The sequence below is a fragment of the Oncorhynchus keta genome, chromosome 2 (assembly GCF_023373465.1).
Source record: "Oncorhynchus keta strain PuntledgeMale-10-30-2019 chromosome 2, Oket_V2, whole genome shotgun sequence".
Classification (NCBI taxonomy): domain Eukaryota; kingdom Metazoa; phylum Chordata; class Actinopteri; order Salmoniformes; family Salmonidae; genus Oncorhynchus; species Oncorhynchus keta.
Window position 1 is genome coordinate 59,568,742 of NC_068422.1, and position 25,802 is coordinate 59,594,543.

Genomic DNA, 25,802 nt, shown 5'->3' on the forward strand with positions numbered 1-25,802 from the left:
GACTGACGAAACACCATTACAGGTGGAAGACTAGCTAAAGGCTAGAGCTGCCGTTTTCAAGGAGCGGGACTCTAACTCGGAAGCTTACGAGAAATCCTGTTATGCCCTCCGATGAACCATCAAACAGGCAAAGCTTCAATACAGGACTAAGATCGAATCATACTACCCCGGCTCTGACGCTTGACCGATGTGGCAGGGCTTGCAAACCATTACAGACTACAAAGGGAAGCTCAACCAAGAGCTGCCCAGTGACATGAGCCTACCAGACAAGGTAAACTACTTCTATGCTCGCTTCGAGGCAAATAAAACTGAGCCATGCATGAGAGCACCAGCAGTTTGGAAAATGGTGTGATCACGCTCTCCGCAGCCGATGTGAGTAAGACCTTTAAACAGGTCAATATTCACAAGGCCACAGGGCCAGAAGGATTACCAGGACGTGTACTGTGAGCATGCGCTGACCAACTGTCTTCTCTGACATCTGTAGCACTCACATCTGTAGCCATGAAGGGCTTCGAAAGGCTGATCATGGCTCACATCAACACCACTATCCAAGAAACCCTAGACCCACTACAATTTGCATACCGCCCCAACAGATCCACATATGATGCAATCTCTATTGCACTCCACACTGCCCCTTTCCCACTTGGACAAAAGGAACACCTATGTGAGAATGCTATTCATTGACTACAGCTCAGCGTTCAACACCATAGTGCCCTCAAAGCTCATAAATAAGCTAAGGACCCTGGGACTTACCACCTCCCTCTGCAACTGGATCCCGGACTTCCTGACGGGTTGCCCCCAGGTGGTAAGGGTAGGTAACAACACATCCGCCATGTTGATCCTCAACACAGGGGTGCGTGCTCAGTCCCCTCCTGTACTGCATGTCCAGGCACGACTCCAACACCATCATCAAGTTTGCCGATGACACAACAGTGGCAGATCTGATCACCAACAATGACGAGACAGCCTATAGGGAGGAGGTCAAGACCTGGCTGTGTGGTGCAAGGAAAACAACCTCTCCCTCAACGTGATCAAGACAAAGGAGATGATTGTGGACTACAGCAAAAAGGGGACCGAGCACAACCCCATTCTCATCAAGTTGCAGTGGAGTAGGTTGAGAGCTTCAAGTTCCTTGGTGTACACATCACCAACAAACTATCATGGTCCAAGCACACCAAGACAGTTGTGAAGAGGGCACGACAAAACCTATTCCCCCTCAGGAGACTGAAAAGATTTGGCATGGGTCCTCAGATCCTCAAAAGGTTCTACAGCTGCACCATCGAGAGCATCCTGACTGGTTGCATCACTGCCTGGTATGGCAACTGCTCGGCCTCTGACCGCAAGGCACCACAGAGGGTAGTGTGAACGGCCCAGTACATCACAGGCCAAGCTTCCTGCCATCCAGGACCTCTATACCAGGCAGTGTCAGAGGAAGGCCCCAGCCACCCCAGTCAAAGACTGTTCCCTCTGCTACCGCACGGCAAGCGGCAAGTCTAGGTCCAAGAGACTTCAAAACAGCTTCTACCCCCATGCCATAAGACTCCTGAACACCTAATCAAATGGCTACCCAGACTATTTGCATTGCCCCCCCCCCCTTTTTTTTACACCGCTGCTACTCATATGTTATCATCTATGCATAGTCACTTTAATAACTCTACCTACATGTGCATATTACCTCAACTAACCGGTGCCCCCGGACATTGACTCTGTACCGGTACCCCGCTGTATATACAGTTGAAGTCGGAAGTTTCCATACACCTTAGCCAAATACATTTAAACTCAGTATTTTACAATTCCTGACATTTAATCCTAGTAAAACCCTGTCTTTGGTCAGTTAGGATCACCACTTTATTTTAAGTATGTGAAATGTGAAAATAATAGTAGAGAGAATGATTTATTTCAGCTTTTATTTCTTTCATCGCATTCCTAGTGGGCCAGAAGTTTACATACACTCAATTAGCATTTGGTAGCATTGCCTTTAAACTGTTTAACTTGGGTCAAATGTTTCAGGTATCCTTCCACAAGCTTTCCACAATAAGTTTGGTGAATTGTGGCCCATTCCTCTTGACAGAGCTGTAACTGAGTCAGGTTTGTAAGCCTCCTTGCTTGCACATGCTTTTTCAGTTCTGCCCCAAAAAATTCAATAGGATTGAGGTCAGGGTTTTGTGATGGCCACTCCAATACCTTGACTTTGTTGTCCTTAAGCCATTTTGCCACAAGTTAGGAAGTATGCTTGGGGTCATTGTCCATTCGGAAGACCCATTTGCAACCAAGCTTTAACCCTTTCACACGTGCCATCACACGGGTGTGATCGTTCTACAGTGGTCCCTGAAGCGTACGATCACACCCGTGTGTTTAGAACACTCATTTAGAATGCTCGTTTAGAACGGCAGTTTCGAATGACGCAACAATCAGCGTTTGAGCTGGCCACACTTTCAGAAACTATTTACACAAACACAGTCCTTACAAAGTTATGTCCAGAATGTCAGCAGTTTATTTTTGGATGCATTGTTCAGATATTCACAGAAGAAGATATAGCATAACACAATCATCCTAACCGGAAAAATGTAGGCTACATTTGTCCTAGCGCTGAGGAAAGATTGACCCAACACAAGCAGTCATATTTTCTAACTCTCGGCTGACGTAAACTACAATATGAATTAGCTAATAGCAATTACTGTATATAATTAATCACATCACGGGTGAGTGAGCTCACCATTGATCGAAATAACTAGGTAAAATACTTTATAGAAATCGAAAGTAATCCGACGATTAGTTTCAGCGCGCAGCCATGCATTTTTTCCTCACAGAAACCGAAGATAATAAGAGAAGACTAGATGAGTTTGGTCTGTTTGTAGTATGCATGTTGAAGGGGTGTGGCATCTACCATTGTTCACATCCCACCATTAATTTCCGGAAGTCCTCAAAAAATTAGTGAACTCTTACTCACCTCATTTTGTTATAACATCTTTGGTCAAACAGACGTGAATCCCAGAATGCATTGTATGTCAACAAACATGGCTTCACAGCTGGGATTAGCTTAGCTCATCATAATCAGTACAACCTTCAAAAAGGTATTTTACACACACACACCATTACAATCTGTGCAAGAATGGGTGGGTTAACTGCCTGTTCAGGGGCAGAACGACAGATTTGTACCTTGTCAGCTCAGGGGTTTGAACTTGCAACCTTCTGGTTACTAGTCCAAAGCTCTAACCACTAAGCTACCCTGCCGTCCCTTCTTTAATTTCCTATTCTTATCCATATTTTTTAAAACTGCATTGTTGATTAAGGGGCTCGTGAGTAAGCATTTCACTGTAAGGTTGTTGTATTCGGCGCATGTGACTAATATAATTGAATTTGATTTGTAGATAGGAGGCCTACTTAAGCCTCAGCTAGCATAAGCAGCCTCCCAGTCCCGACAGAGGCCCAGAATTGACAGTAGCCTTGCTCCTCCTCATCTTCCTCCCCTTGAGAATAGTAACAGTTCTCTAGTGATGGTGCCGGCCTTCCTTATCCGCCTCCTCTCCCAGAAAACCAAGCTGACGACTGCCAGAGACCCAGCGGTGCTCATGAGAGCGACCCCCCCTTCTGTGAATACTTGTAAGCCTACAAGTGATGAGATGGATAGCCCCGACACGTTCCAATGTGTAATATAACTAGGCTGCCAGCTACGCCTTTTTGTTTTATTCCCATAGCACTACACAACTGCTTCAAATAATCAAAGCTTGATAATGAGTTGGTTATTTGAATCAGCTGCGTAGTGCTTGGGCAAAAAAACAAAACGTACACCCAGGGGAAACCCAGGACCGAGTTCAGGAAACCCTGGGCTTGACTGCATTGTCTGCATAATGAAACAATCCCTAGTCAACTATTGTTTTGAAGGTAGACTGATTGTATTATTTGGAATTAATAGACTGGTTTTATGTAGCACAAACCTTCTATCCAAGCTGCAAGAGAGCATGAGGACGGCTAAGGTAGGCTATAGGTCTACAGGACAGTTGTATATTCTTAAATGTTTAATTGGTTACTGATTAGTATACGCTGTTGCATTCAACATTCATTTTACAATCTACATGTTTGAATTTCCCACTTTAATTACTTAACAAGGAAATACATTATTGCCGCCGGCCTACATTCTAAATAGCAGCATTGTGACAGCGTAGGCCTATAGCTTCGTAAAACATAAACGTTTGGTTTAACATGAGAAAATGACGACCAAATAAAAATAAACATGTACCCATTAAAGCAAAGCTACATGATACTTCAAGCACTAGCACCACATAATCTGACAGCTATCGATTGGCAGCCGCGCAGACGTCACAATTTGAGAACAATTGACCGCGATCAATAGTCGAAACTTTGTGAGTGGCTGACGGGCTCATATTTTTTTAGGGGTGGGCAAACTTCGAGAAACCACTACGCCTGTCACGCCCTGACCTTAGTTATCTATGTTTTCTGTATTATTTTAGTCAGGTCAGGGTGTGACGAGGGTGGGTATGTGTGTTTTGTCTTGTCTAGGGTGTTTGTATATCTATGGGGTTTTGATATGTCTAGGTAAATGTAGGTCTATGGTGGCCTGAATTGGTTCCCAATCAGAGGCAGCTGTTTATCGTTGTCTCTGATTGGGGATCCAGTTTAGTTTGCCATTTTCCATTTAGGTTTTGTGGGTTATTGTCTATGTGTAGTTGCATGTCAGCACTTGTTGCAATTAGCTTCACGTTCGTTTTGTTAGTTTGTTTAAGTGTTCTTCGTTTATTAAAGAAGAATGTATTCTTATCACGCTGCGCCTTGGTCTCCTCGTTATGACGAACGTGACAACACCAGTGAACTTACATTGAATATGTGAACCCAAACAAGGTTTCTGAACCACACACATTATGAACATTTTAATTAAATACCAATAAAATAAAAAGGGATCTTTTGAGTGGAACCACATCTTCACGGTCAACAAATTCTCTACATGTTATAGGCATTTATGATGAGTATGTGTTTCCCATCGCAAATGTCAATTTCCAAGTACAGCTACAGCTGATCGCTGTATGTGGTCCACTGGGGGTACTAAATTATAGTTTTTGCCTGTAAGGAGAAGGAAGATACAGATTCAGCTCCTAAATGATTGATTTATTTCAGCTTTTATTTCTGGCATCACATTCCCAGTGGTCAGAAGTTTACATACACTCAATTAGTATTTGGCAGCATTGCCTTTAAATTGTTTAACTTCAGTCAAACGTTACGGGTAGCCTTCCACAATTCCCTTTAACACCGTATTGATAATTGATTAACGGTTGCACTAATTTCATAACATTTTCATCTATTCCAAATGAGGCAACCCAAGATTATGAAATGTATGAAGTGAGAACTGCTCATTAAAACATAAGCACGTTTAAAAAATAACGTTGATGGTTTCGTGCAGTATCGTCCCGAACAAATTCATTTCACTGTGCTAGTTACTAACCCTGGTTCCCACTTTTGCTGCTTAGTAGGTTAATAGAAAACATACTCTAGAGTTCCCTAGGGGCAGATTACAACTCCAATCAAACAATGTCTTCTACCCAATGCCTCACATCAAATTCGCCCAGCTACGGAGATGTCAAATAACCTCAACTCACACTCTGTTTCTTCACATAGAGCTGTAGGCATGGTCTCAATTGAAAATAAAAAAAACTGCACCTTATTACAAACAAGACAGGTATTCATGTAGCATCATCGTGCATTTTCCAAAACTCTATTAGCACACTGAATAGTGGCAGTAGCAGAGTTATGCTGTATATGATACAACCAAGAAACTCAACTTTACAACACATTCTTGTGTTATCCCAGAAACGTCGTAACCGGGCTGGTAACATCATTAAAAAAAAAAACGGTTATTTCCCCTTGTGAAAACACAGGCATTGATTTGATGCATTGCAGTAGCCAATACAATTTCCTTTAATATAGATAATTTACTCCCTTTCACCAGGGACTTGTCACTCATCTGAACATGAAAATGTCAACAACGACAGTTTGATTGTTGGCTACCCACATCAGCTACCCTTGTTCTGTGCTGTGGAAATAAGACGGACGACCATTTTTAGACGTCCATGTTGTTCGTGTTAGCATATATTGAATATCTCAAAGCCATTCCACGGTCTGTTTTGAACATTAATTAGGCCTCCCGTTGATTTTCTGATCATTTGTTTTGAGGGATAATTAGATAGCCATAAGAGATGTGGCAGTAAGTATCAAGGCACAAAACAAGGCACAAAAAAACCTACGGGGTAATCCATAGAGTTCTTTAGGTATGAAAAAGGCTCCACATGAGTATAATGTTAATTACTGATATTATCATGGCTTTTGTAGCTGTTATAAAAGCTTTATGTGGGCCTACAGTAAAGTTCAGTTATACATAAAGGGCATACAGTAAACTGTTACCTATTGGTTTCATTCATACAGAAGGAATAAACATGACTCTGCATGTGTGGTACCAAAGTTCCTTTGTAGCCTGCTATTCTCTGACGTCTGTATAGATTGGCAATGCAGTAACGTCTGAATAGAACAGAATTTATACTAGAACGACAGCCAGGTATAATTGAAAAAGGACTGAGTTGCATGAAGGATAGAGGCCTGGATTACTGGGCAAAGGAAAATGAATGTTTATGACAGGATGATAAAAGGAACAAAATGTAAAAAAGGTGCCTGGTCTATTAAGTTTTTATCAGAAACCTATCGTTTAAGGAGAGAGCGAAGCGTGGACCAAACTCCCTCACTATGCTTCCTATTTCTGGGTTACACCTCCAGTTGAAGTCGGAAGTTTACATGCACTTAGGTTGGAGTCATTAAAACTCGCCTTTCAACCACTCCACAAATGTGGCAGGTCTGTTAGGACATCTACTTTGTGCATGACACAAGTCACTTTTCCAACAACTGTTTACAGACAGATTATTTCACTTATAATTCACTGTATGTAGTGGTGTGGGGGCTGTGCTTTGGCAAAGTGGGTGGGGTTATATCCTTCCTGTTTGGCCCTGTCCGGGGGTGTCCTCGGATGGGGCCACAGTGTCTCCTGACCCCCCCTGTCTCAGCCTCCAGTATTTATGCTGCAGTAGTTTATGTGTCGGGGGGCTAGGGTCAGTTTGATATATCTGGAGTACTTCTCTTGTCCTATTCGGTGTCTTGTGTGAATTTAAGTGTGCTTTCTCTAATTCTCTCTTTCTTTCTCTCTCTCAGAGGACCTGAGCCCTAGGACCATGCCCCAGGACTACCTGACATGATGACTCCTTGCTGTCCCCAGTCCACCTGGCCGTGCTGCTGCTCCAGTTTCAATTGTGCTGCCTTATTATTATTTGACCATGCTGGTCATTTATGAACATTTGAACATCTTGGCCATGTTCTGTTATAATCTCCACCCGGCACAGCCAGAAGAGGACTGGCCACCCCACATAGCCTGGTTTCTTCCTAGGTTTTGGCCTTTCTAGGGAGTTTTTCCTAGCCACCGTGCTTCTACACCTGCATTGCTTGGTGTTTGGGGTTTTAGGCTGGGTTTCTGTACAGCACTTTGAGATATCAGCTGATGTACGAAGGGCTATATAAATACATTTGATTTGATTTGATGACTATCACAATTCCAGTGAGTCAGATGTTTACATACACTAAGTTGACTGTGCCTTTAAACAGCAAGGAACATTCCAGAAAATGATGTTATGGCTTTGGAAGCTTCTAATAGGCTAATTGACATCATTTGAGTCAATTGGAGGTGCACCTGTGGATGTATTTCAAGGCCTACCTTCAAACTCAGTGCCTCTTTGCTTGACATCATGGGAAAATCCAAAGAAATCAGCCTCAGAAAAAAACTGTAGACCTCTACACGTCTGGTTCATCCTTGGGAGCAATTTCCAAATGCCTGAAGGTACCACATTCATCTGTACAAACAATAGTACGCAAGTATAAACACCATGGGACCACGCAGCCATCATACGGCAGCATAGCCTAGTGGTTAGAGCGTTGGACTGGTAACCGGAACAGACAGACAAATCTGTCGTTCTGCCCCTGAACAGGCAGTTAACCCACTGTTCCCAGGCCGTCATTGAAAATAAGAATATGTTCTTAACTGACTTGCCTGGTTAAATAAAGGTAAAAAAATAAAAATAAATAAATAAAAAAATACCGCTCAGGAAGGAGACTCGTTCTGTCTCCTAGAGATGAACGTACATTGGTGCAAAAGGTTGTGCAAATCAATCCCAGAACAACAGCAAAGGACCTTGTGAAGATGCTGGAGGAAACAGGTACAAAAGTATCTGTATCCACAGTAAAACAAGTCCTATATAGACATAACCTGAAAGGCCGCTTAGCAAGGAAGAAGCCACTGCTCCAAAACCGCCATAAAAAAAACAGACTACGGTTTGCAACTGCACATGGGGACAAAGATCGTACTTTTTGGAGAAGTGTCCTCTGGTCTGATGAAACAAAAATAGAACTGTTTGGCCATAATGAACATCGTTATGTTTGGAGGAAAAAGGGGAATGCTTGCAAGCCAAAGAACACCATCCCAACCGTGAAGCACGGAGGTGGCAGCATCATGTTGTGGGGGTGCTTTCCTGCAGGAGGGACTGGTGCACTTCACAAAATAGATGGCATCATGAGGTAGGAAAACGATGTGGATATATTGAAGCAACCTCTCAAGACATCAGTCAGGAAGTTAAAGATTGGTCGCAAATGGGTCTTCCAAATGTATAGTGAATCCAAGCATAATTCCAAAGTTGTGTCAAAATGGCTTAAGGACAACAAAGTCAAGGTATTGGAGTGGCCATCACAAAGCCCTGACCTCAATCTTATAGAACATTTGTGGGCAGAACTGAAAAAGTGTGTGCGAGCAAGGAGGCTTACAAACCTGACTCAGTTATACCAGCTCTGTCAAGAGGAATGGGCCAAAATTCACCAAACTTATTGTGGGAAGGTTGTGGAAGGCTACCCGTAACGTTTGACCGAAGTTAAAGAATTTAAAGGCAATGCTGCCAAATACTAATTGAGTGTATGTAAACTTCTGACCATTGGGAATTTGATGCAAGAAATAAAAGCTGAAATAAATCATTCTCTCAACTATTATTCTGATATTTCACATTCTTAAAATAAAGCGGTGATCCTAACTGACCTAAGACAGGGAATTTTTACGAGGGTTAAATGTATTTGGCTAAAGTGTATGTAAACTTCCAACTTCAACTGTAGCTCTCTCACTCTCCCAGGCTGGTTATTAAGTGGTGGGAGGGAGGGGGCCAGCCAGGAGAGATGACTGCTGGGTAATGAGATGGGTGACGGGCGCCCACAGGCCCGGATGACAGGTGACAAGGGGGAGGTTAGAGGAGTGAGGTGTAGACGAGGTGAGGACGACTGAGGGCTCCTACTCACTGTGGCCTGCTGTTTCTCGGCTTGCTCCGTTGCCTCGTCCAGCTGCTTCTGCAAGGCAGCCTGGAGGGACTTCATCTCTCCCCTGTTGAAAGGAGAGGTGAGAAACTTTCAGTTAGCACATATCCTTCCCCTCTCCAACTCTTCTCTGACTTCCCGCAGTGGCGAGGCAGTAGTAATAGTATCTCAAGCACTGGCTGACTGACTGACTGAGCACTGAGTAGGATCAAGCCATCAAATCAATTCATGCTTACTTTTTCTACCAAACCTTTGTGATAGAATGCGTGACGAAATACCAAACTTTAATCCAGAATACCAGTATACGATTACAGCAGCAAAGGAATTATTCCCTTTGACTGGGCTTAGTGTAGGTTTAGAGTTTAATTACATATGACTTGGTCATGGTCCATCACTTGTGCAGTCGAGAAGCAGCATCTGCAGTCAACAGCACTGTTTGTCAAACTCAGAAAGAAAAGTCTCTCTTCACTGCTGTGCTGCCCTGTCATATTTCACATGCCAATGGTTGTGCCTGTTGGCATGAGCCCAGCCAAGCAAACATTTTTCTTTTACGCTAGTTGGCATTTCATTTTTCTGATCTCACCCTAAAACCAGCAGTATGACGTTTTAAGGGGAGACAGAACGATTTTTTAGAAGTTAGAATCTGAGGTTGACATTTAAAGGGAGCGCAACACCATTTGGTGCTGTAAGTGAGCTTCAAGTCAACACGTTGAGTCAACATATTTTCACCAATATTTAGAGACTTTTGCCTATGGGCTACAAACAACCAAAAATGATTCTGAGTGACATTTTCCTCAGGCAACACAGCACTAAACTGTGAATAAAATAGTGTATAACCCATTATGGGTATCTGTGGAAAGGCAGTTACTATTTTAACCAAAGCACAAAAGTAAATGTTTGACTTTCAGTACTGTCTTCCCCTGCCCCTCCTTATATTTCATTGGCCACTCAAGTTGGCTGTATTTTTGCAGTTTTAAATATAGTAATTGGTTATGCCCAGGATTAGGTCAAATGTGGTGGTAAAGACGAGGGTTAACGTTTTTGTTTTTTCATCTTGTAACCCTCGCGTTTAATTATTCGACATGTGTTGACCTGAGGATGTGGCTACCATGGTTTCACATTAAAATAGTTGCTAGTTATTACTCCCTCGAAGCAATCATAAACATGCTTGAAAGCTGTCAAAAACAAATGATTTTCCATAAATCAGCAGCCTGGATCGCTTGTGATGAAGTCATTCGATAATCATTCTTGGCAATGGAACGAACCAAGAGCAGGATTCATTCGGATTTAAAGTGGAAAACAGGTGGCTGCTCAAATCGTCTGTGGACCAGGAGCCATTGCTCCAATAAAACATTGTTTTATGGTTTGTTTATGATTGTCATGTGTTATTGATATGTTGGTTTGCTATTTATAAAGCAGTAGGATATAAGTGTATACTTTGTATACCAAAGGCTGAATTTCAGGTAACATCACACTGTTCCTGCACCATAAAAGGAATGAAAAGTAATGTTGCTCGTCGAAAGAATCCATACGGTAGGAATTTGCTTTTAGCAAATGGTTAATGGTTAAGAAGCTTAGATCTACCTCTGCTTGTGGCTGAGCGCCAGGATTTTCAGGACATCCGCCTTGGCCACGGAGTCGTCATTTTTCAGTGTCTAGAAGAGAGGAATGAGAGCTTTTTAAGTCTCACAAGAGAAATGAGAAATTGGTTTATTATATGACCACTCACAGTCTCACTCCAACACTCCAATGTGAAGTAGCTGATTCAAAGCACTCATAGGAACAGAAAGAATACAACAGTGCCCCTTTCGAGTGTAAATGCACACATTGCTCCAAGCTGTCATACAGTAGCCTATCTATGCTCGGGCAAAAAAAGATGTGAATAATTATTAGAATTTTTCATACATATTGTGTAACGCCTCATAGATTATTGATGTGTATGCTTTTATGAGGGTAGTCAAATACTTTTTGTGGTCCAAAAAGTATTAGTTCATTTGTAAGCTTGTAGGAACTCATATAGTTTAGATTCAGGTTTGAGGGTAATTATGAATCTTTTTTATGGCACTTTTTGGGGAAGAAAATTGAAGTGGTACAGTGTCTTGTTAATAATAAATTAGATCTTCATTTCCATAAATACACTAATTTGAGTTCAATAATTGCAGCTCTGCAAGATTACCGGACGGTTTTAAAATGTGCTTCAGTATAATAATGAGAAGAGACATTCTGAAAAATACCAATATTTTTTTATCACAAAAACTTTAACCTGGGTGCATCCAATCAGGGTTTGATTTAGAGGGATGCTGGCACTACCACAACAAACCAGGGCACCTCCGTAAGCAGTTAAAGGAATGGCATTAAACCATATACTAGCACACCACAGAGCAACTGCCAAAAATCAAAGCTCTATCATGCAAAGTTTAATTATGAAGGGTTGACCCAGCACCCAAGGGATGTCTAATTAAAATAATAAACACTTAGGACAGTAAATCTCCACCAGAAAGGTTAATCAGTTACACATACATAATTGATTACTCTAAAATGTTACTGTTGATCGTTTTCACCCCTTTTTTTGGTAAGAGATCCATCCCCCCTCGCTTCTCCCTTCATTTCCCGGTACAGGGTAACACTGCCATCCAAGTCTGCACATAATCACATAATATACAGTAGCTGACTGACGTCAAAGCCTGCACCGGGGACATTGGTAGCGTAGACTACACACAGTGCCAGCCAGCCCTGACCAAAGGACAATGGATGCCAGCGAAAACTGTCAGGACGACAACACCATGAACCCAGGTTGGCCAGGTCACGTCATACAAGTAGACAGGGTGTATTTGGGAAGTCATTGATTAAAACTGAAATGGGCTACAGCCATCCAAGCCTACTAAAAAGAACACAGCGGCACAGACTAATCCAAGGGACCACTGCCTACCACAATTGGCAAAAGAGATTCCATTCAAGACTGACTAGAGGGACAATGATACTCTGGCTAACACCTGCGAGACAAATTTGTGTCTGCTGGTTCTCTGTGGGACACAGGATGTTGAAAGTAGAATTTTGGACTGAAAATACTCGTCAAACCAAACGTCTTTTTCAATCTATTTGTTCAATTCAATTCGATTCCCTACTTGTTTGACGAGAACTGAAATGGAATCGACCACAGGCCTGAGATCAGTGGCGATATACAGATGTGTCAGAGAAGAAAACACGTATTGCCCTGCTGCGGTAAACAATTTAACAACCAAATCACACTGGCTTCGCAAGACCTCGGATGAACTATGTTTATGTGGTCTTCCATCCAAGCCGTGCCTTCCCCAATTCTCTACGGGAGTGATGATCATACATTTCTGTCTTTTGCCTCTCATTACCTGTCATTCCCCATTCCGTCAGTCCTATTCTGCACTGTGCTCACAGGAATGGGTAACGTTGTAGCGTACATGTACACACAACATCCCGGTCTATACAGCGTTTTGCGGATCTGTATGTCAAAAAAAACGGATGACATTAAGTTGTGGTAGATATCGAGGGTCGAAGCAGAGATACCCTTCAAATAATTTCAGTGTTTGCTCAAGTCCGCCTGGACTTCCAGGTGGATAGGGTTTGCACCATCGGGACAATTCCATTTGTTCCATTGAGACAGGCAATTTCAAAATCGAGCACATCTAAAAGTATTTGAAAGATGTAAAATGACGTAATATAAACACCCTCCAGCAGCATCACACATGCACATCCTGTCACGATAGTTATTAGATCCTGTGGTAAAAAAATATAGTCTGCAAGTAAACAAAAGGGTTGCTATCTAGAACCTAAAAGGGTTCTTCGGCTGTCCCTAAAAGGGTTCTAAAAAAACCTGTGACCAAAAAGAGTTATACCGGGAACGAATCTTATTGGGACAGCTGAAGAACCCCCTTCGGGGCCCTTTTTTCAAAGAGTGTAGGGACAGATTTCCCAACACCGTCACCTTGGAGTAATTTTCCAGTTTTTACAACTGTACCTCAACTACAGAAATTCCACTTCCAAAACAGCTTTGCATTCGTATTCATATCAGGGGGACTGATCGTCAAAACGAAGGACATATCGCTTATTTGCTTTTGATAAATGAGGCCCCAAGTATGTAGTGGCTCATTATACGCTAGGACAGCGGATGAGAACGAGTGAATCACAGGTTGAGCTGAATTCTTAAAAGCCATTTTTTAAAAGCCTTCGAAATAACCTCAGGGTTCCAGAGGCACTCAAAGTCATCCACCTTTCTTTAACATCCCACTATAATCTGTCAGAAAAGGAAACAGTGGGGCTCTAACCTGAAGGTTGCCTTTTATGCTGTCCAGTTCCTTTGAAGTCTTGGAGAGTTGACGCATGATGCCAGTCCGCTCGGTGAAGACCTCCTTCAGCTTCTGCTCCAGTCCCTCATAGCCATGTCTGTCAAGGGGGAGAGAGAAGAGAGAGAGATTTCACTACTTTATGTCCGCCTGAGAGAATCACCCTTTATTGGCACCCTTGGGAGTAGGAGACGGTGTTAAGTGGATTAAAAGTGTTGTCATTAGAGCAAAAATGTAAAGAAATACAGACAAATTAATATCTACTGAATGCTCAGTCCTTGGTTTTGAGATAAAAAAAAAAGAACTTCAATCACCCTATCAATTTGGGAAAGTGTTTTATTCCGATGTGTCATTTGGCCAGAGGTCCGCCTCTGCATTTCTATCAAGTAATCCAACTGTCAGAAAGACTGAAATATCCACAACACCAATTTGTCAAATGGCTTTTCTATTTCTATATCAATCCAACTATTGGAATGTAAATTAGGACCATTTTTAATGGTGACCTTGCCAAGAGGCAAACATGACTTTTCGTGCACATGTGCATGCAAATTTGGTCATTACAGACTCTTGTCTGAGAATCCTGAATGAATGCATTCCATATGATGGAATATGTATACCCAGCAAACCGGGAACATTCCAGAACTAAGATTCCCAAGTTCTAATTAGGGTTTTATCTAATATTAGGATGATAACATCCCCAAAACACTCACAAAGAATGAAAAATATATATATTTGGGAATGTTCACAAACATTTTGTGCACAACATCTGAACAACCACCACAGAACATTCTGGGGAAGTTCTGGGAACTTTCACCTAACCAATTTTGGTTTGCTGGGTATACTGATAAAAGATGAATTGAAAAGTAATTTTTTATGAGTCCGTTTGACTTTGTCTATACCTTTCAGCTACTATTTTAGGGGTTTGCGTCTCTGACCTTACTAGCCTACCAATTGATAAAACAGACATGTGGCTCTTGAATGACAAGCACACTCGTTAGCCAAGTGAAGTAGAGTTAGGGGACAAGTGAAGTAGAGTTAGGGGACCCAGTGGGTGAAAGCTCAGGAGTGGCAAATAAAGAGCTGGAGAAGAAACTGACAGCTCTGGCCTTTTGTGGCCACGGTTGGCCATGTGAGCTCTCTCTCTCTCTCTCTCTCTCTCTCTCTCTCTCTCTCTCTCTCTCTCTCTCTCTCTCTCTCTGGTCAGAGATAAAGACATTGCAGCTTGCCTACATCTTCCCTCTCTCTCTCTGGTCAGAGATAAAGACATTGCAGCTTGCCTACATCTTCCCTCTCTCTCTCTGGTCAGAGATAAAGACATTGCGGCTTGCCTACATCTTCCCTAGTGCCAACTGCCGATGTCAGATTGAAAATCTATTTTTATTGAATGCAACACCCTCATTTACAAACACAAATAAACTAATCAATCTTTTGGAAGCTTCCTCAAGATCAAGCTGGTCAGCCTGTGGTTTTCAATGTAACCGGTCGTCCATTTTATATCGACATGCTGTGCATCACTGATTGCTTTCAACTCCGCACAACAGAATCATTATTTCCAAATGTTGTGCGTTACAAAAAAACATGAAACCACTCCCCTGTTTGACCCCCCTTCATTTGACATGCTAAATAGACAATAAAAGCACGCTCTACAAGTGACAAGAACATCAAAGATCTTCTACAATCAAAACCAAGAACCAGGAAGTGTAGGGGGGAAAAAAACTTCCTTCCCACACTGCAGAAATGCCTGTTAGACCAATACCCAAATGACATTGCTTTGTCTTACGTTAGAAGCTCCCGGGGAAAGAGTAGAGCCGCAAGTGCAAGAAAATGTGACTTATCATCTGGAGAAAAACAACAACACGCCATGCAGCTTAATGAGCTTCACTGTAAACCCCTCTGAGAGTGGATTTTGGGGAGCAGGTTTGAAACAAAATATATATACTTTGTAATTGTTTTGAATCAATGCATTTGGGCTGAATCCGGGAGGGCTCCCCACCTGTTTCGACCTGGGGCCTTGTTCCAAAAGTCTCATACACCTCAAGTCCCAAATCCCATCACCGGATCAAGCACAATAACACATGAATCAGAAATAGAAAAGCAGTTCTTAAGAAATAAATAACATGTTGTAATGTATCCTGCGCATGAGTTGCCACCGTATGGCATCTGTGAAATCTATTGCTAGCTCACGCAACAGAGAGAGGTGAGGAAATCACTCCCAGTCTGCCAGCTTATTCATTACCCAATGGAATTGGCCCATCCGCGGCAGGGGAATGAATAAGACTCGTAATTTGAGGCCCACTGAAACAGCTATATATCATATGAAGAGTCACAGATAACAGTAAAGAACTTGGTCTGACATTGGTGCACATGGTCCGACATAAATTGGTAATTACTGCCAAAAATGGCACCAGATACATAATTATGTTATGACCTTTCTCCGACACCAGCGTCCTGGCAACCTCTCGGTTTCACGGCTCCATTGGACGAGAGAAAAGTGTGCTAATGAGAATCGGGTTGTCTGACAAACAGTCTTATGATCAGATACCAGGCCGCTGTCCTCAGAATTCTGCTGCCAGTGATCACATAATAACATATTATTTTATTTGGGCCTCTGCAATTCCCACATTCTTTTACATCCATCTTGATCTAGCATCTTAAAGTTAAGCCAGTAAAACACGACCAGCTCGAAATAAAGAAAAGTACCACACACACAACAACAACAAAAAATGCAGACAAATTAGCTTTCTCCTACATGAGGAGCATCATCATTTATTGGTGGATACTGCGTAAAGTTCTCGCGGACAAACATTTCTCCAGCAAATCGAGTTTCTGAGTAATATGAGGTTGACCCAGCCATGTAAAAGAGAAGTGCTGAGCCGTGGGCCTGGAGAGGGAAAAAGTGCTGAGGTCCACATTCAACAGCAAAACAACAGCTCAATAAAGGGAAGGAGGCAAGGCCATGCCACTTTCCCTCTCCACCTAGAGAGCAGCTGCAGAAGCAGCTTGGTCTTCAGATCAGTTGACAGGGCTGGCCTGGAAACGCTCTATCGTAGCACCGGTTAACAGCTATTGACCAGGGCCTTTTTAAAAATAATGGCTAATAGCTTATGAGATCATTCAGCCTCTCTTTGCAACGCCACGGCAGTCAAAGTGTGGAAATTATGTGAGGGAGCGAAGCCATCTGTGAGTGTACATAAAAACAGTATGTAGGCCTGGCTCGCTTATACACACTGGTGTGTGTAAAATCAAGAATGTCCACGCTTGTTGAGGGCACAGTCGTTAGGTGTGATTCATACATTTGGCTATCTAATAGAGGGATTAAAGGAGAACCAGAAGTGAGCATGGCTTATCTGATGGGGATACTTCCATCCAGCTATCGGGCAATGCTTAATAAATCATTAACGAAGGCATTTCTAAATATTTATATCTGCTCTTGACAAAAAAAATGACAATGAAATAAATCCCTTCTAATCCAACTTTGTAACAATACAATCCAAGGGGTCTCTAACAATGTGCGCTGAGAGTCAGGAAGCAAGTTCAGGGAGTGAGTGTTTTAGTAAACAAACACAAAATAATACAAAATAAGAAACACAAACAACGTACAGAAACGTAAACAATGGCGCCAGGGGAAGGAACCAAAGGGAGTGACATATAAAGGGCAGGTAATTAAGGAGGTGACGGAGTCCAGGTGAGTGTCATTATGCACTGATGTGCGTAACGATGGGGACAGGTGTGCCCCATAACAAGCAGCCTGGTGACCTACAGGCCGGAGAGGGAGCACACGTGACAGTACCCCCTCCAAGCCGTGCAGCTCCAGCCGCAGGACGCCGACCAAGATGACAATCCCGGATCAGCAGCAGACCGGTCACCTCTGCCAAGGCGTGGGAACCTGTCGATTCGGCTGAGGCGTGGGTGCATGGCGACCTAGAGCGCCGGAGAGAGAGCATACGTGACAGCACCCCTTCCCCGGCACGCGACTCCAGCCGCAAGACGCCAACCACAGGGACGATCCCGGGGATAAGGGGCGGACCGGTTGCCTCCTCTGAGGCGCAGAAACCTGACAAACAGGCTGAGGCATGAGAGCCCGTCGAGCCGGCTGAGACCTCCCCGTGTTGCCTCGGTCGAGGCACGGGAACCTGTTCACCCAGTTGAGGCATAGGAGCCTATCAATCCCACTGAGGTATGGAAACCCATTGAGCCAGCTAAGGCAGGGGAACCCGTGGAGCCCGCCGAGGCATGGGAATCCGACAAACCGGCTGAGGCCAGTTAGCTCCATTTCTGGCACCCGGACCCAACATCACGTCTAACACACACACACAAAAAACACTCTTCGGTGAGGCGTCATTCTGTAACGATGTGCGCTGAGAGTCAGGAAGCAAGTTCAGGGAGTGAGTGTTTTAATAAATAAACACGAACAACGCACAGACATGACACAGAAACAATGACGCCTGGGGAAGGAACCAAAGGGAGTGACATATAAAGGGCAGGTAATCAAGGAGGTGACGGAGTCCAGGTGAGTCATTATGCACTGATGCGCGTAGCGATGGTGACAGGTGTGCGCCATATCAATCATCCTGGTGACCTAGAGGCCGGAGAGGGAGCACATATGACAGGGTCTCATTACTTTTGCAGACACTAACTGTAGCTGGCTGACAATGCTTCATATTAATAGGCATTTGTCAATGACCTATTCACAATCCATAAATCTTTCTTTTAAAATAAACTAGGCACTCATTGATATTAATGGATGTACTTACTTGAAAGAATCCTACTCACACCAGAAGTAAGGATGTATGATAATAAAAGGAATATGAATAATAAGGAATTCCCATGGTGCCCCATGCGAGGACAATCCATAGATAGTATATGAACACAAAACTACACTGAGTGTAGAAAACATTAGGAACATCTTCCTAATATTGAATTGCCTCCCTTTTGCCCTCAGAACAGCCTCAATTTGTCAAGACATGAACTTTACAAGGTGTCAAAAGCGTTCTACATGGATGCGGGCCTATGTTGACTCCGATTCTTCTATTCTTGATACACGCGTGAAAAACCAAGCAGCATTTCAGTTCTCGACATACTCAAACCGATGCGCCTTAAATCTTTTGTTTTGCCCATTCATCCTCCGTATGGCACACATACACAATCCAAGTCTCAATTGTCTCAAGCATTAAAAATCCTTCTTGAACCTGTCTCCTCCCCTTCATCTACACTTGACTGAAGTGGATTTAAGGTGTCATCAATAAGGGATCATAGATTTCGCCTGGATTCACCTGGTCAGTCTATGTCATGGAAAGAGCAGGTATTCCTAATGTTTTATAAACTCAGTGCATATTAAGCATTGCCCGGTAGCAGGAACGATGAAACCCCAGCAGATAACCCTTATTTAAGAATGCGCTCCGAAACCAATATTGCGTGGCGAACAAACTGAAGGGGAACATATTTTACGACGAACAAGCTACAAAATCAACAGCAGAAGTTATTTGTAAGTGCTAGCATGTAATCCGTCAAGTATAAAAGGACTTTATTTGCTGTAATGCAGATTATGAGGAGACAGCCGTGTATGTAGTGCCTCCAAATTCAGGCTGGATTATTTGTGTCTTTAAGAGGGTGCAAATAAATAGTCGTAATAAAGGGAAATGCCCAAGGCTTGTCGAAAAATGTACATATTTCTTTACCCAAGCATGACTACTACTGACTCTTGTCTTCTATAAACATAGCAGACAGCAGGGAATAGGAATTGCATTGGTTGTCAGACTGACACAAAATCTTCTTTACTTGTTTGGTTGACGGACATGGTAAAATGGTAAAACAAGCTGGTGCACAATATCTAAGTAAGCCTCAAGGTTTGATAAGCTGCAGACCACACTATCTACCTAGAGAGTTTTCAACTGTACTTTTTGTAGCGGTCTACATACCACAGACCGGTGCTGGCACTAAGACCGAGATCAGGGTGCCTTGTGAGGATCAGGTGACGAGTGGCTAATCTGCCCTTGCCTTCCGTCCTGCTTGCTAACGTTAAATCCCTGGAAAATAATTAGGATGAACTGAAAGCACGTTTGTCCTACCAACGGGACATAAAAAACTGTAATATCCTATGTTTCACTGAGTCGTGGCTGAACGATGACAATAAGAACATAAAGCTGGCGGGTTATACACTGTATCGGCAGGACAGAACAGCACCCTCTGCTAAGACACGGGGCGGGGACCTATGCATTTATGTAAACAACAGCTGGTGTACGATATCTAAGGAAGTCTCGAGGTTTTGCTTGCCTGAGGTAGAGTATCTCATGATAAGCTGTAGACCACACAATCTACCTTGCGAGTTTTCATCTGTATTTTTCGTAGCTGTCTACATACCACCACAGATCGATGCTGGCACTAAAACCGCACTCAATGAGCTGTATTCCGCCATAAGAAAACAGGATAACGCTCATCCAGAGGCGGCGCTCCTAGTGGGCGGGGGCTTTAATGCAGGGAAACTTAAATCAGTTTTACTACATTTCTATCAGCATGTTAAATGTGCAAGCAGAGGGGGAAAAAACTCTAGACCACCTTTACTCCACTGTGTGTACAAAACCCTCCCCCTCCCTCCATTTGGAAAATCTGACCATAATTCTATCCTCCTGATTCCTGCTTACAAGCAAAAATTAAGCAGGAAGCGTGGTCAATAAAAAAATGGTCTGATGAAGCAGATGCAAAGCTACAGGACTGTTTTGCTAGCAGAGACTGAGTATGTTAGAATATGTTCCGGGATTCATCCAACGGCATTGAGGAGTACACCACAACAGTCGTTGGCATCATCGATAAGTCCATCAATGACGTCATCCCCACAGTGACCGTATGTATATACCCCAACCAGAAGCCATGGATTACAGGCAACATCTGCACTGAGCTAAAGGCTAGAGCTGTCACTTTCAAGGAGTGAGACTAACCCAGAAGCGTATAATAAATCCCACTATGCCCTCCGACGAACCATCAAACAGGCAAGGCATCAATACAGGACTACGGTCTAATCGTATTACACTGGCTCTGACACTTGTCGGATATGGCAGGGCTTGCAAAACATTACAGACTACAAAGAGAAGCAAAGCCGAGAGCTGCCACAGTGACACAAGCCTACATAAGAGCTGAACCGTTTTTAGGCAAATAACACTGAAACATGCATGAGAGCACCAGATGTTTCCCGGACGACTGTGTGATCACGCTCTCCTCAGTCAATGTGAGTAAGACCGCAAAGCCAGACGGATTACCAGGACGTGTACTGTGAGCACGCGCTGATCAGCTGACAAGTGTCTTCACTGACATTTTCAACCTCTCCCTGTTCAAGTCTGTAATACCAACATGTTTTAAGCAGACTACCATAGTCCATGTACCCAAGAACACTAAGGTAACCTGCCTAAATGACTACCGACCCATAGCACTCATTTCTGTGTGGCATGAGATTTGGCATGAGTCCTCAGATCCTCGAAACGTTCTATAGCTGCACCACCAAGAGCATCCTGACTGGTTGCATCACTGCCTGGTATGCCAACTGCTCGGCCTCAGACCGCAAGGAACTACAGAGGGTAGTGCGTATGGCCCAGTACATCACTGGGGCCATGCTTCCTGCCTTCGAGGACCTCTATACCAGGTGGTGTCAGAAGAAGGCCCTAAAAATGGTCTAAGATTGCAGCCAGCCTAGTCATAGTCTGTTCTCTCTGCTACCGCATGGCAAGTGGGACCGGAGCACCAAGACTAGGTCCAAGAGGCTTCTAAGCAGCTTCTACCCCGAAGCCATAAGACTCCTGAACCTCTAATCAAATGACTACCCAGACTATTTGCATTCCCCCCCTCTCTTTTATGCTGCTGCTGTTCTCTTATTATCTATGCATAGTCACTTTAATAACTCTACCTACATGAAGGATCACCACTTTATTTTAAGAATGTGAAATATCAGAATAATAGTAGAGAGAAGGATTTATTTCAGCTGTTATTTCTTTCATCACATTCCCAGTGGGTCAGACGTTTACATACACTCAATTTGTATTTGGTAGCATTGCCTTTACATTTGTTAACTTTGGTCAAATGTTACGGGTAGCCTTCCACATCCTCCCACAATAAGTTGGGTGAATTTTGGCCCATTTCTCCTGACAGAGCTGGTGGAATGGCAGAACTGAGTCAGGTTTGTTTAATCAACTTCGGAAAAAAGACATCACCGGAGGAGAGCGCGCATAATAGTAACCTGTTTTTTCGCGTGACCGAAAGGTTTCGGCCCGCCAAAACTCTCGTGAGCGCGCGATTCTCACACTGAGAATCCCCATTGAAAGCTGAGATCGCGCTGAAGACAGAGAGACTGTTCCCAGACCTGTAAGTGCTTGGGAAGGGTGGAGGCGATGACATCAAAGTTGGGCCAACTTTTATGATGACAAGAGAGCGTTTGGGAGAATGACTGCCCTGAGAGTTCTGCTTTACATACAGACATAATTGAAACGGTTTTAGAAGCTTTATAGTGTTTTCTATTCAATAATAATTATTATATGCATATATTAGCAATTTTTGACAAAAAAAAAATCTGTTTACAATGGGCACGCAATTCCTCCAACGGGGGCAGTAGACAACCCTATCTTTAAGAGGTTAAAGATATCCATAAAAAGTGTAGTTTAAAGTTTGCCACAAGCCACCTGGGAGACACACCAAACATGTGGAAGAAGGTGCTCTGGTCAGATGAAACCAAAATTGAACTTTTTGGCAACAATGCAAAACGTTATGTTTGGCGTAAAAGCAACACAGCTCATCACCCTGAACACAACATCCCCACTGTCAAACATGGTGGTGGCAGCATCATGGTTTGGGCCTGCTTTTCTTCAGCAGGGACAGGGAAGATGGTTAAAATTGATGGGGAGATGGATGGAGCCAAATACAGGACCATTCTGGAAGAAAACCTGATGGAGTCTGCAAAAGACCTGAGACTGGGACGGAGATTTGTCTTCCAACAAGACAATGATCCAAAACATAAAGCAAAATCTACAATGGAATGGTTCAAAAATAAACATATCCAGGTGTTAGAATGGCCAAGTCAAAGTCCAGACCTGAATCCAATCGAGAATCTGTGGAAAGAACTGAAAACTGCTGTTCACAAATGCTCTCCATCCAACCTCACTGAGCTCGAGCTGTTTTGCAAGGAGGAATGGGAAAAAATGTCAGTCTCTCGATGTGCAAAACTGATGGAGACATACCCCAAGCGACTTACAGCTGTAATCGCAGCAAAAGGTGGCGCTACAAAGTATTAACTTATTAAGGGGGCTGAATAATTTTGCACGCCCAATTTTTCAGTTTTTGATTTGTTAAAAAAGTTTGAAATATCCAATAAATGTCGTTCCACTTCATGATTGTGTCCCACTTGTTATTGATTCTTCACAAAAAAATTAAGTTTTATATCTTTATGTTTGAAGCCTGAAATGTGGCAAAAGGTCGCAAAGTTCAAGGTGGCCGAATACTTTCGCAAGGCACTGTATATTTGAAAAACAACCTGAGGATTGATTATAAAAAACGTTTGGCATGTTTCTGTGGACATTATGGAAACTATTTGGAATTTGTCCACGTTGTCGTGACCGCTCTTTCCTGTGGATTTCTGAACATAACGCGGCAAACAAACGGAGGTATTTTGGATCTAAAAATAATCTTTATGGAACAAAAGGAACATTTGTTGTGTAACTGGGAGTCTCGTGAGTGAAAACATCCGAAGATCAAAGGTAAACAATTAATTTGATTGCTTTTCTGATTTTCGTGACCGAGCTAACTGATGCTAAGTGTACTTAATGTTTTATCGTGCAATAGATAAACTTACACAAACGCGTGGATTGCTTTTGCTGTAAAGCATAATTTCAAAATCGGACACGACACGGTGGATTAACAAAAGGCTAAACTGTGTTTTGCAATATTGCACTTGTGATTTCACGAATATAAATATTTATAGTAATATTTATTGTATGAAGCGCTATGCTATTCAGCGGTTGTTGATGACACTTATCCCGATATCGGGATTGCAGCCATAACAAGTTAATGCCGCCAACCTAAGTGTATGTAAACTTCCGACTTCAACTGTACCTCGACTAACCGGTGCCCCCACACATTGACTCTGTACCGGTACCCCCTGTATATAATCTCGCTATTGTTATTTTACTGCTGCTCTTTAATCCCTTGTTCCTTTTATTTCTTATTTCTTATTTTTTAAACTGCATTGTTAAATTACATTTACATTTAAGTCATTTAGCAGACGCTCTTATCCAGAGTGACTTACAAATTGGTGCATTCACCTTATGACGTCCAGTGGAACAGCCACTTTACAATAGTGCATCTAAATCTTTTAAGGGGGGGGGGGAGAAGGATTACTTTATCCTATCCTAGGTATTCCTTAAAGAGGTGGGGTTTCAGGTGACTCCGCTGTCCTGGCGTCGTGAGGGAGTTTGTTCCACCATTGGGGGGCCAGAGCAGCGAACAGTTTTGACTGGGCTGAGCATTGTTGATCAATGTCAGTATATTGATCTACATCATATTCAGTGACAGTATCCAAAACCAGCTAACAAGAGTTGTTTCTATCTCCCTCCAAGGTCTTGCATGAGATGAATGTTCTTTCTTTTCGTATTGATTTGTTTTTCCTTTGTGATTTATATCTGAAATTAAAGAGTGGGGGTTCTGAGATTAAAAGAGACACTAAAATGTACATTTGCATGCCTATGAAAAAAAACCGAATTAGGTTTCTTAATTATTTAGGAAGTGGTGTGTGTTTGTAGGTGTGTGCGTTTTTGTAATGTGATCCACTACCCAATTTCTTTGTCAGGGACCTACTTATGAAAAAGGGCCTGAAAACTTTTGATTAACGAATTGATTCATACATTTTTCACTGATACAACAGTAATCTGATTATATTTCGTAATTAAAAAAGTAATTCGCTGTTCTGAGAAATATGTTGAAAAAGTTCAACTACCTATCAGGTGCAAATAAGCACATTTCACATTCATTTGTGTTAACACATTGCTGACTAGTTTTTTCAGCAGATAATGAAATATTTGACTTATCATTGGGAATGGAAAGATTGCAGTGTCAGTTCCATTGATTCACTTGCCCCAGTCTGCTGTGACAAGTCTAAATGAAACTTGAGATAGATGGAGTATTCTATTGAATCCTAGAAGACCTAGTTTAAAAAAATCTTAGACCTTTCCTTTTAAGAGGCCACCCAAATCAATTCCCTGAGGTAACGCTGTGTGCGTATGTGTGTAAATCCCCTGACTGAACTGACCTGGCCTGCATCTTCAATGATCAACCAGAACAAATGATTTCAGGGTGGACCTTTGGGGACCAGCACGACCCAAAAATTCCCCCTGCTTATACATGTGTAGGGTAAAGATGCATTGCAGATATATGAGACCATTTTCAGTGTCACCTGAACCAAGCTGGTACACAGCAACTGATGCAATGGACTTTATTGTGTAGAAGTTTTACAATAAACTGAGCAAGGAAGTGAAACATTATTCTACAGTGAACAGGAATCTCTCACCATATGCTTTTTCTTTCACGTAAGCAAGGCCAGCTAATTTGTCCATCACTTAAATTGCATACGATTCGACAGTGTTCGAATTTGAAGAAATTGCAATAGGAATACTTAGCATAATACATTAATCAATTCAATAATTTCTTGCAGGCATTTTCATGCATAGATTTATGGCAATTACTTCCCTTGACGTTAAACACTCTGTCATTCTGTTATTTCCTCTTTGGAGACAGCATTATTTTTTGGACATTCATTTAAATATTGTTTATGAATAACGCATCAAATATATATAATGACATTTAAAGAAAAAATCCACCCCACTATCTTTGCTATTTGTTTCATTAGACCATTGTTCATTTATTCCCATAATGTTTCGTATGTCAACAATCAAGTTTTCAATATACAGAAATACAGCCAGCAATTTATCAAGTCAGAATTTTGCTAGTCTCCCGGGTGGCGCAGTGGTTAAGGGTGCTGTACTGCAGCGCCAGCTGTGCCACCAGAGACTCTGTGTTTGCGCCCAGGCTCTGTCGCAACTGGCTGTGACCAGGTCT

The 25,802-nt window shown here is 42.6% G+C and overlaps 1 protein-coding gene across 3 annotated transcripts in view; it reads right to left on the minus strand.

Annotated features, from left to right (window-relative positions):
- Window positions 1–25,802, minus strand: part of LOC118357566 (leucine zipper protein 2) — a 164,931-nt gene that overhangs the window by 60,086 nt on the left and 79,043 nt on the right. For all 3 annotated transcript variants that reach the window (XM_035734827.2, XM_035734813.2, XM_035734821.2), the window contains exons 2-4: window positions 13,698–13,815; window positions 10,984–11,054; window positions 9,385–9,466 (exon numbers count right to left, since the gene is read on the minus strand). In XM_035734827.2, the coding sequence (XP_035590720.1) occupies window positions 9,385–9,466; window positions 10,984–11,054; window positions 13,698–13,815 (271 nt within the window). The remainder of the gene's footprint in view (window positions 1–9,384; window positions 9,467–10,983; window positions 11,055–13,697; window positions 13,816–25,802) is intronic.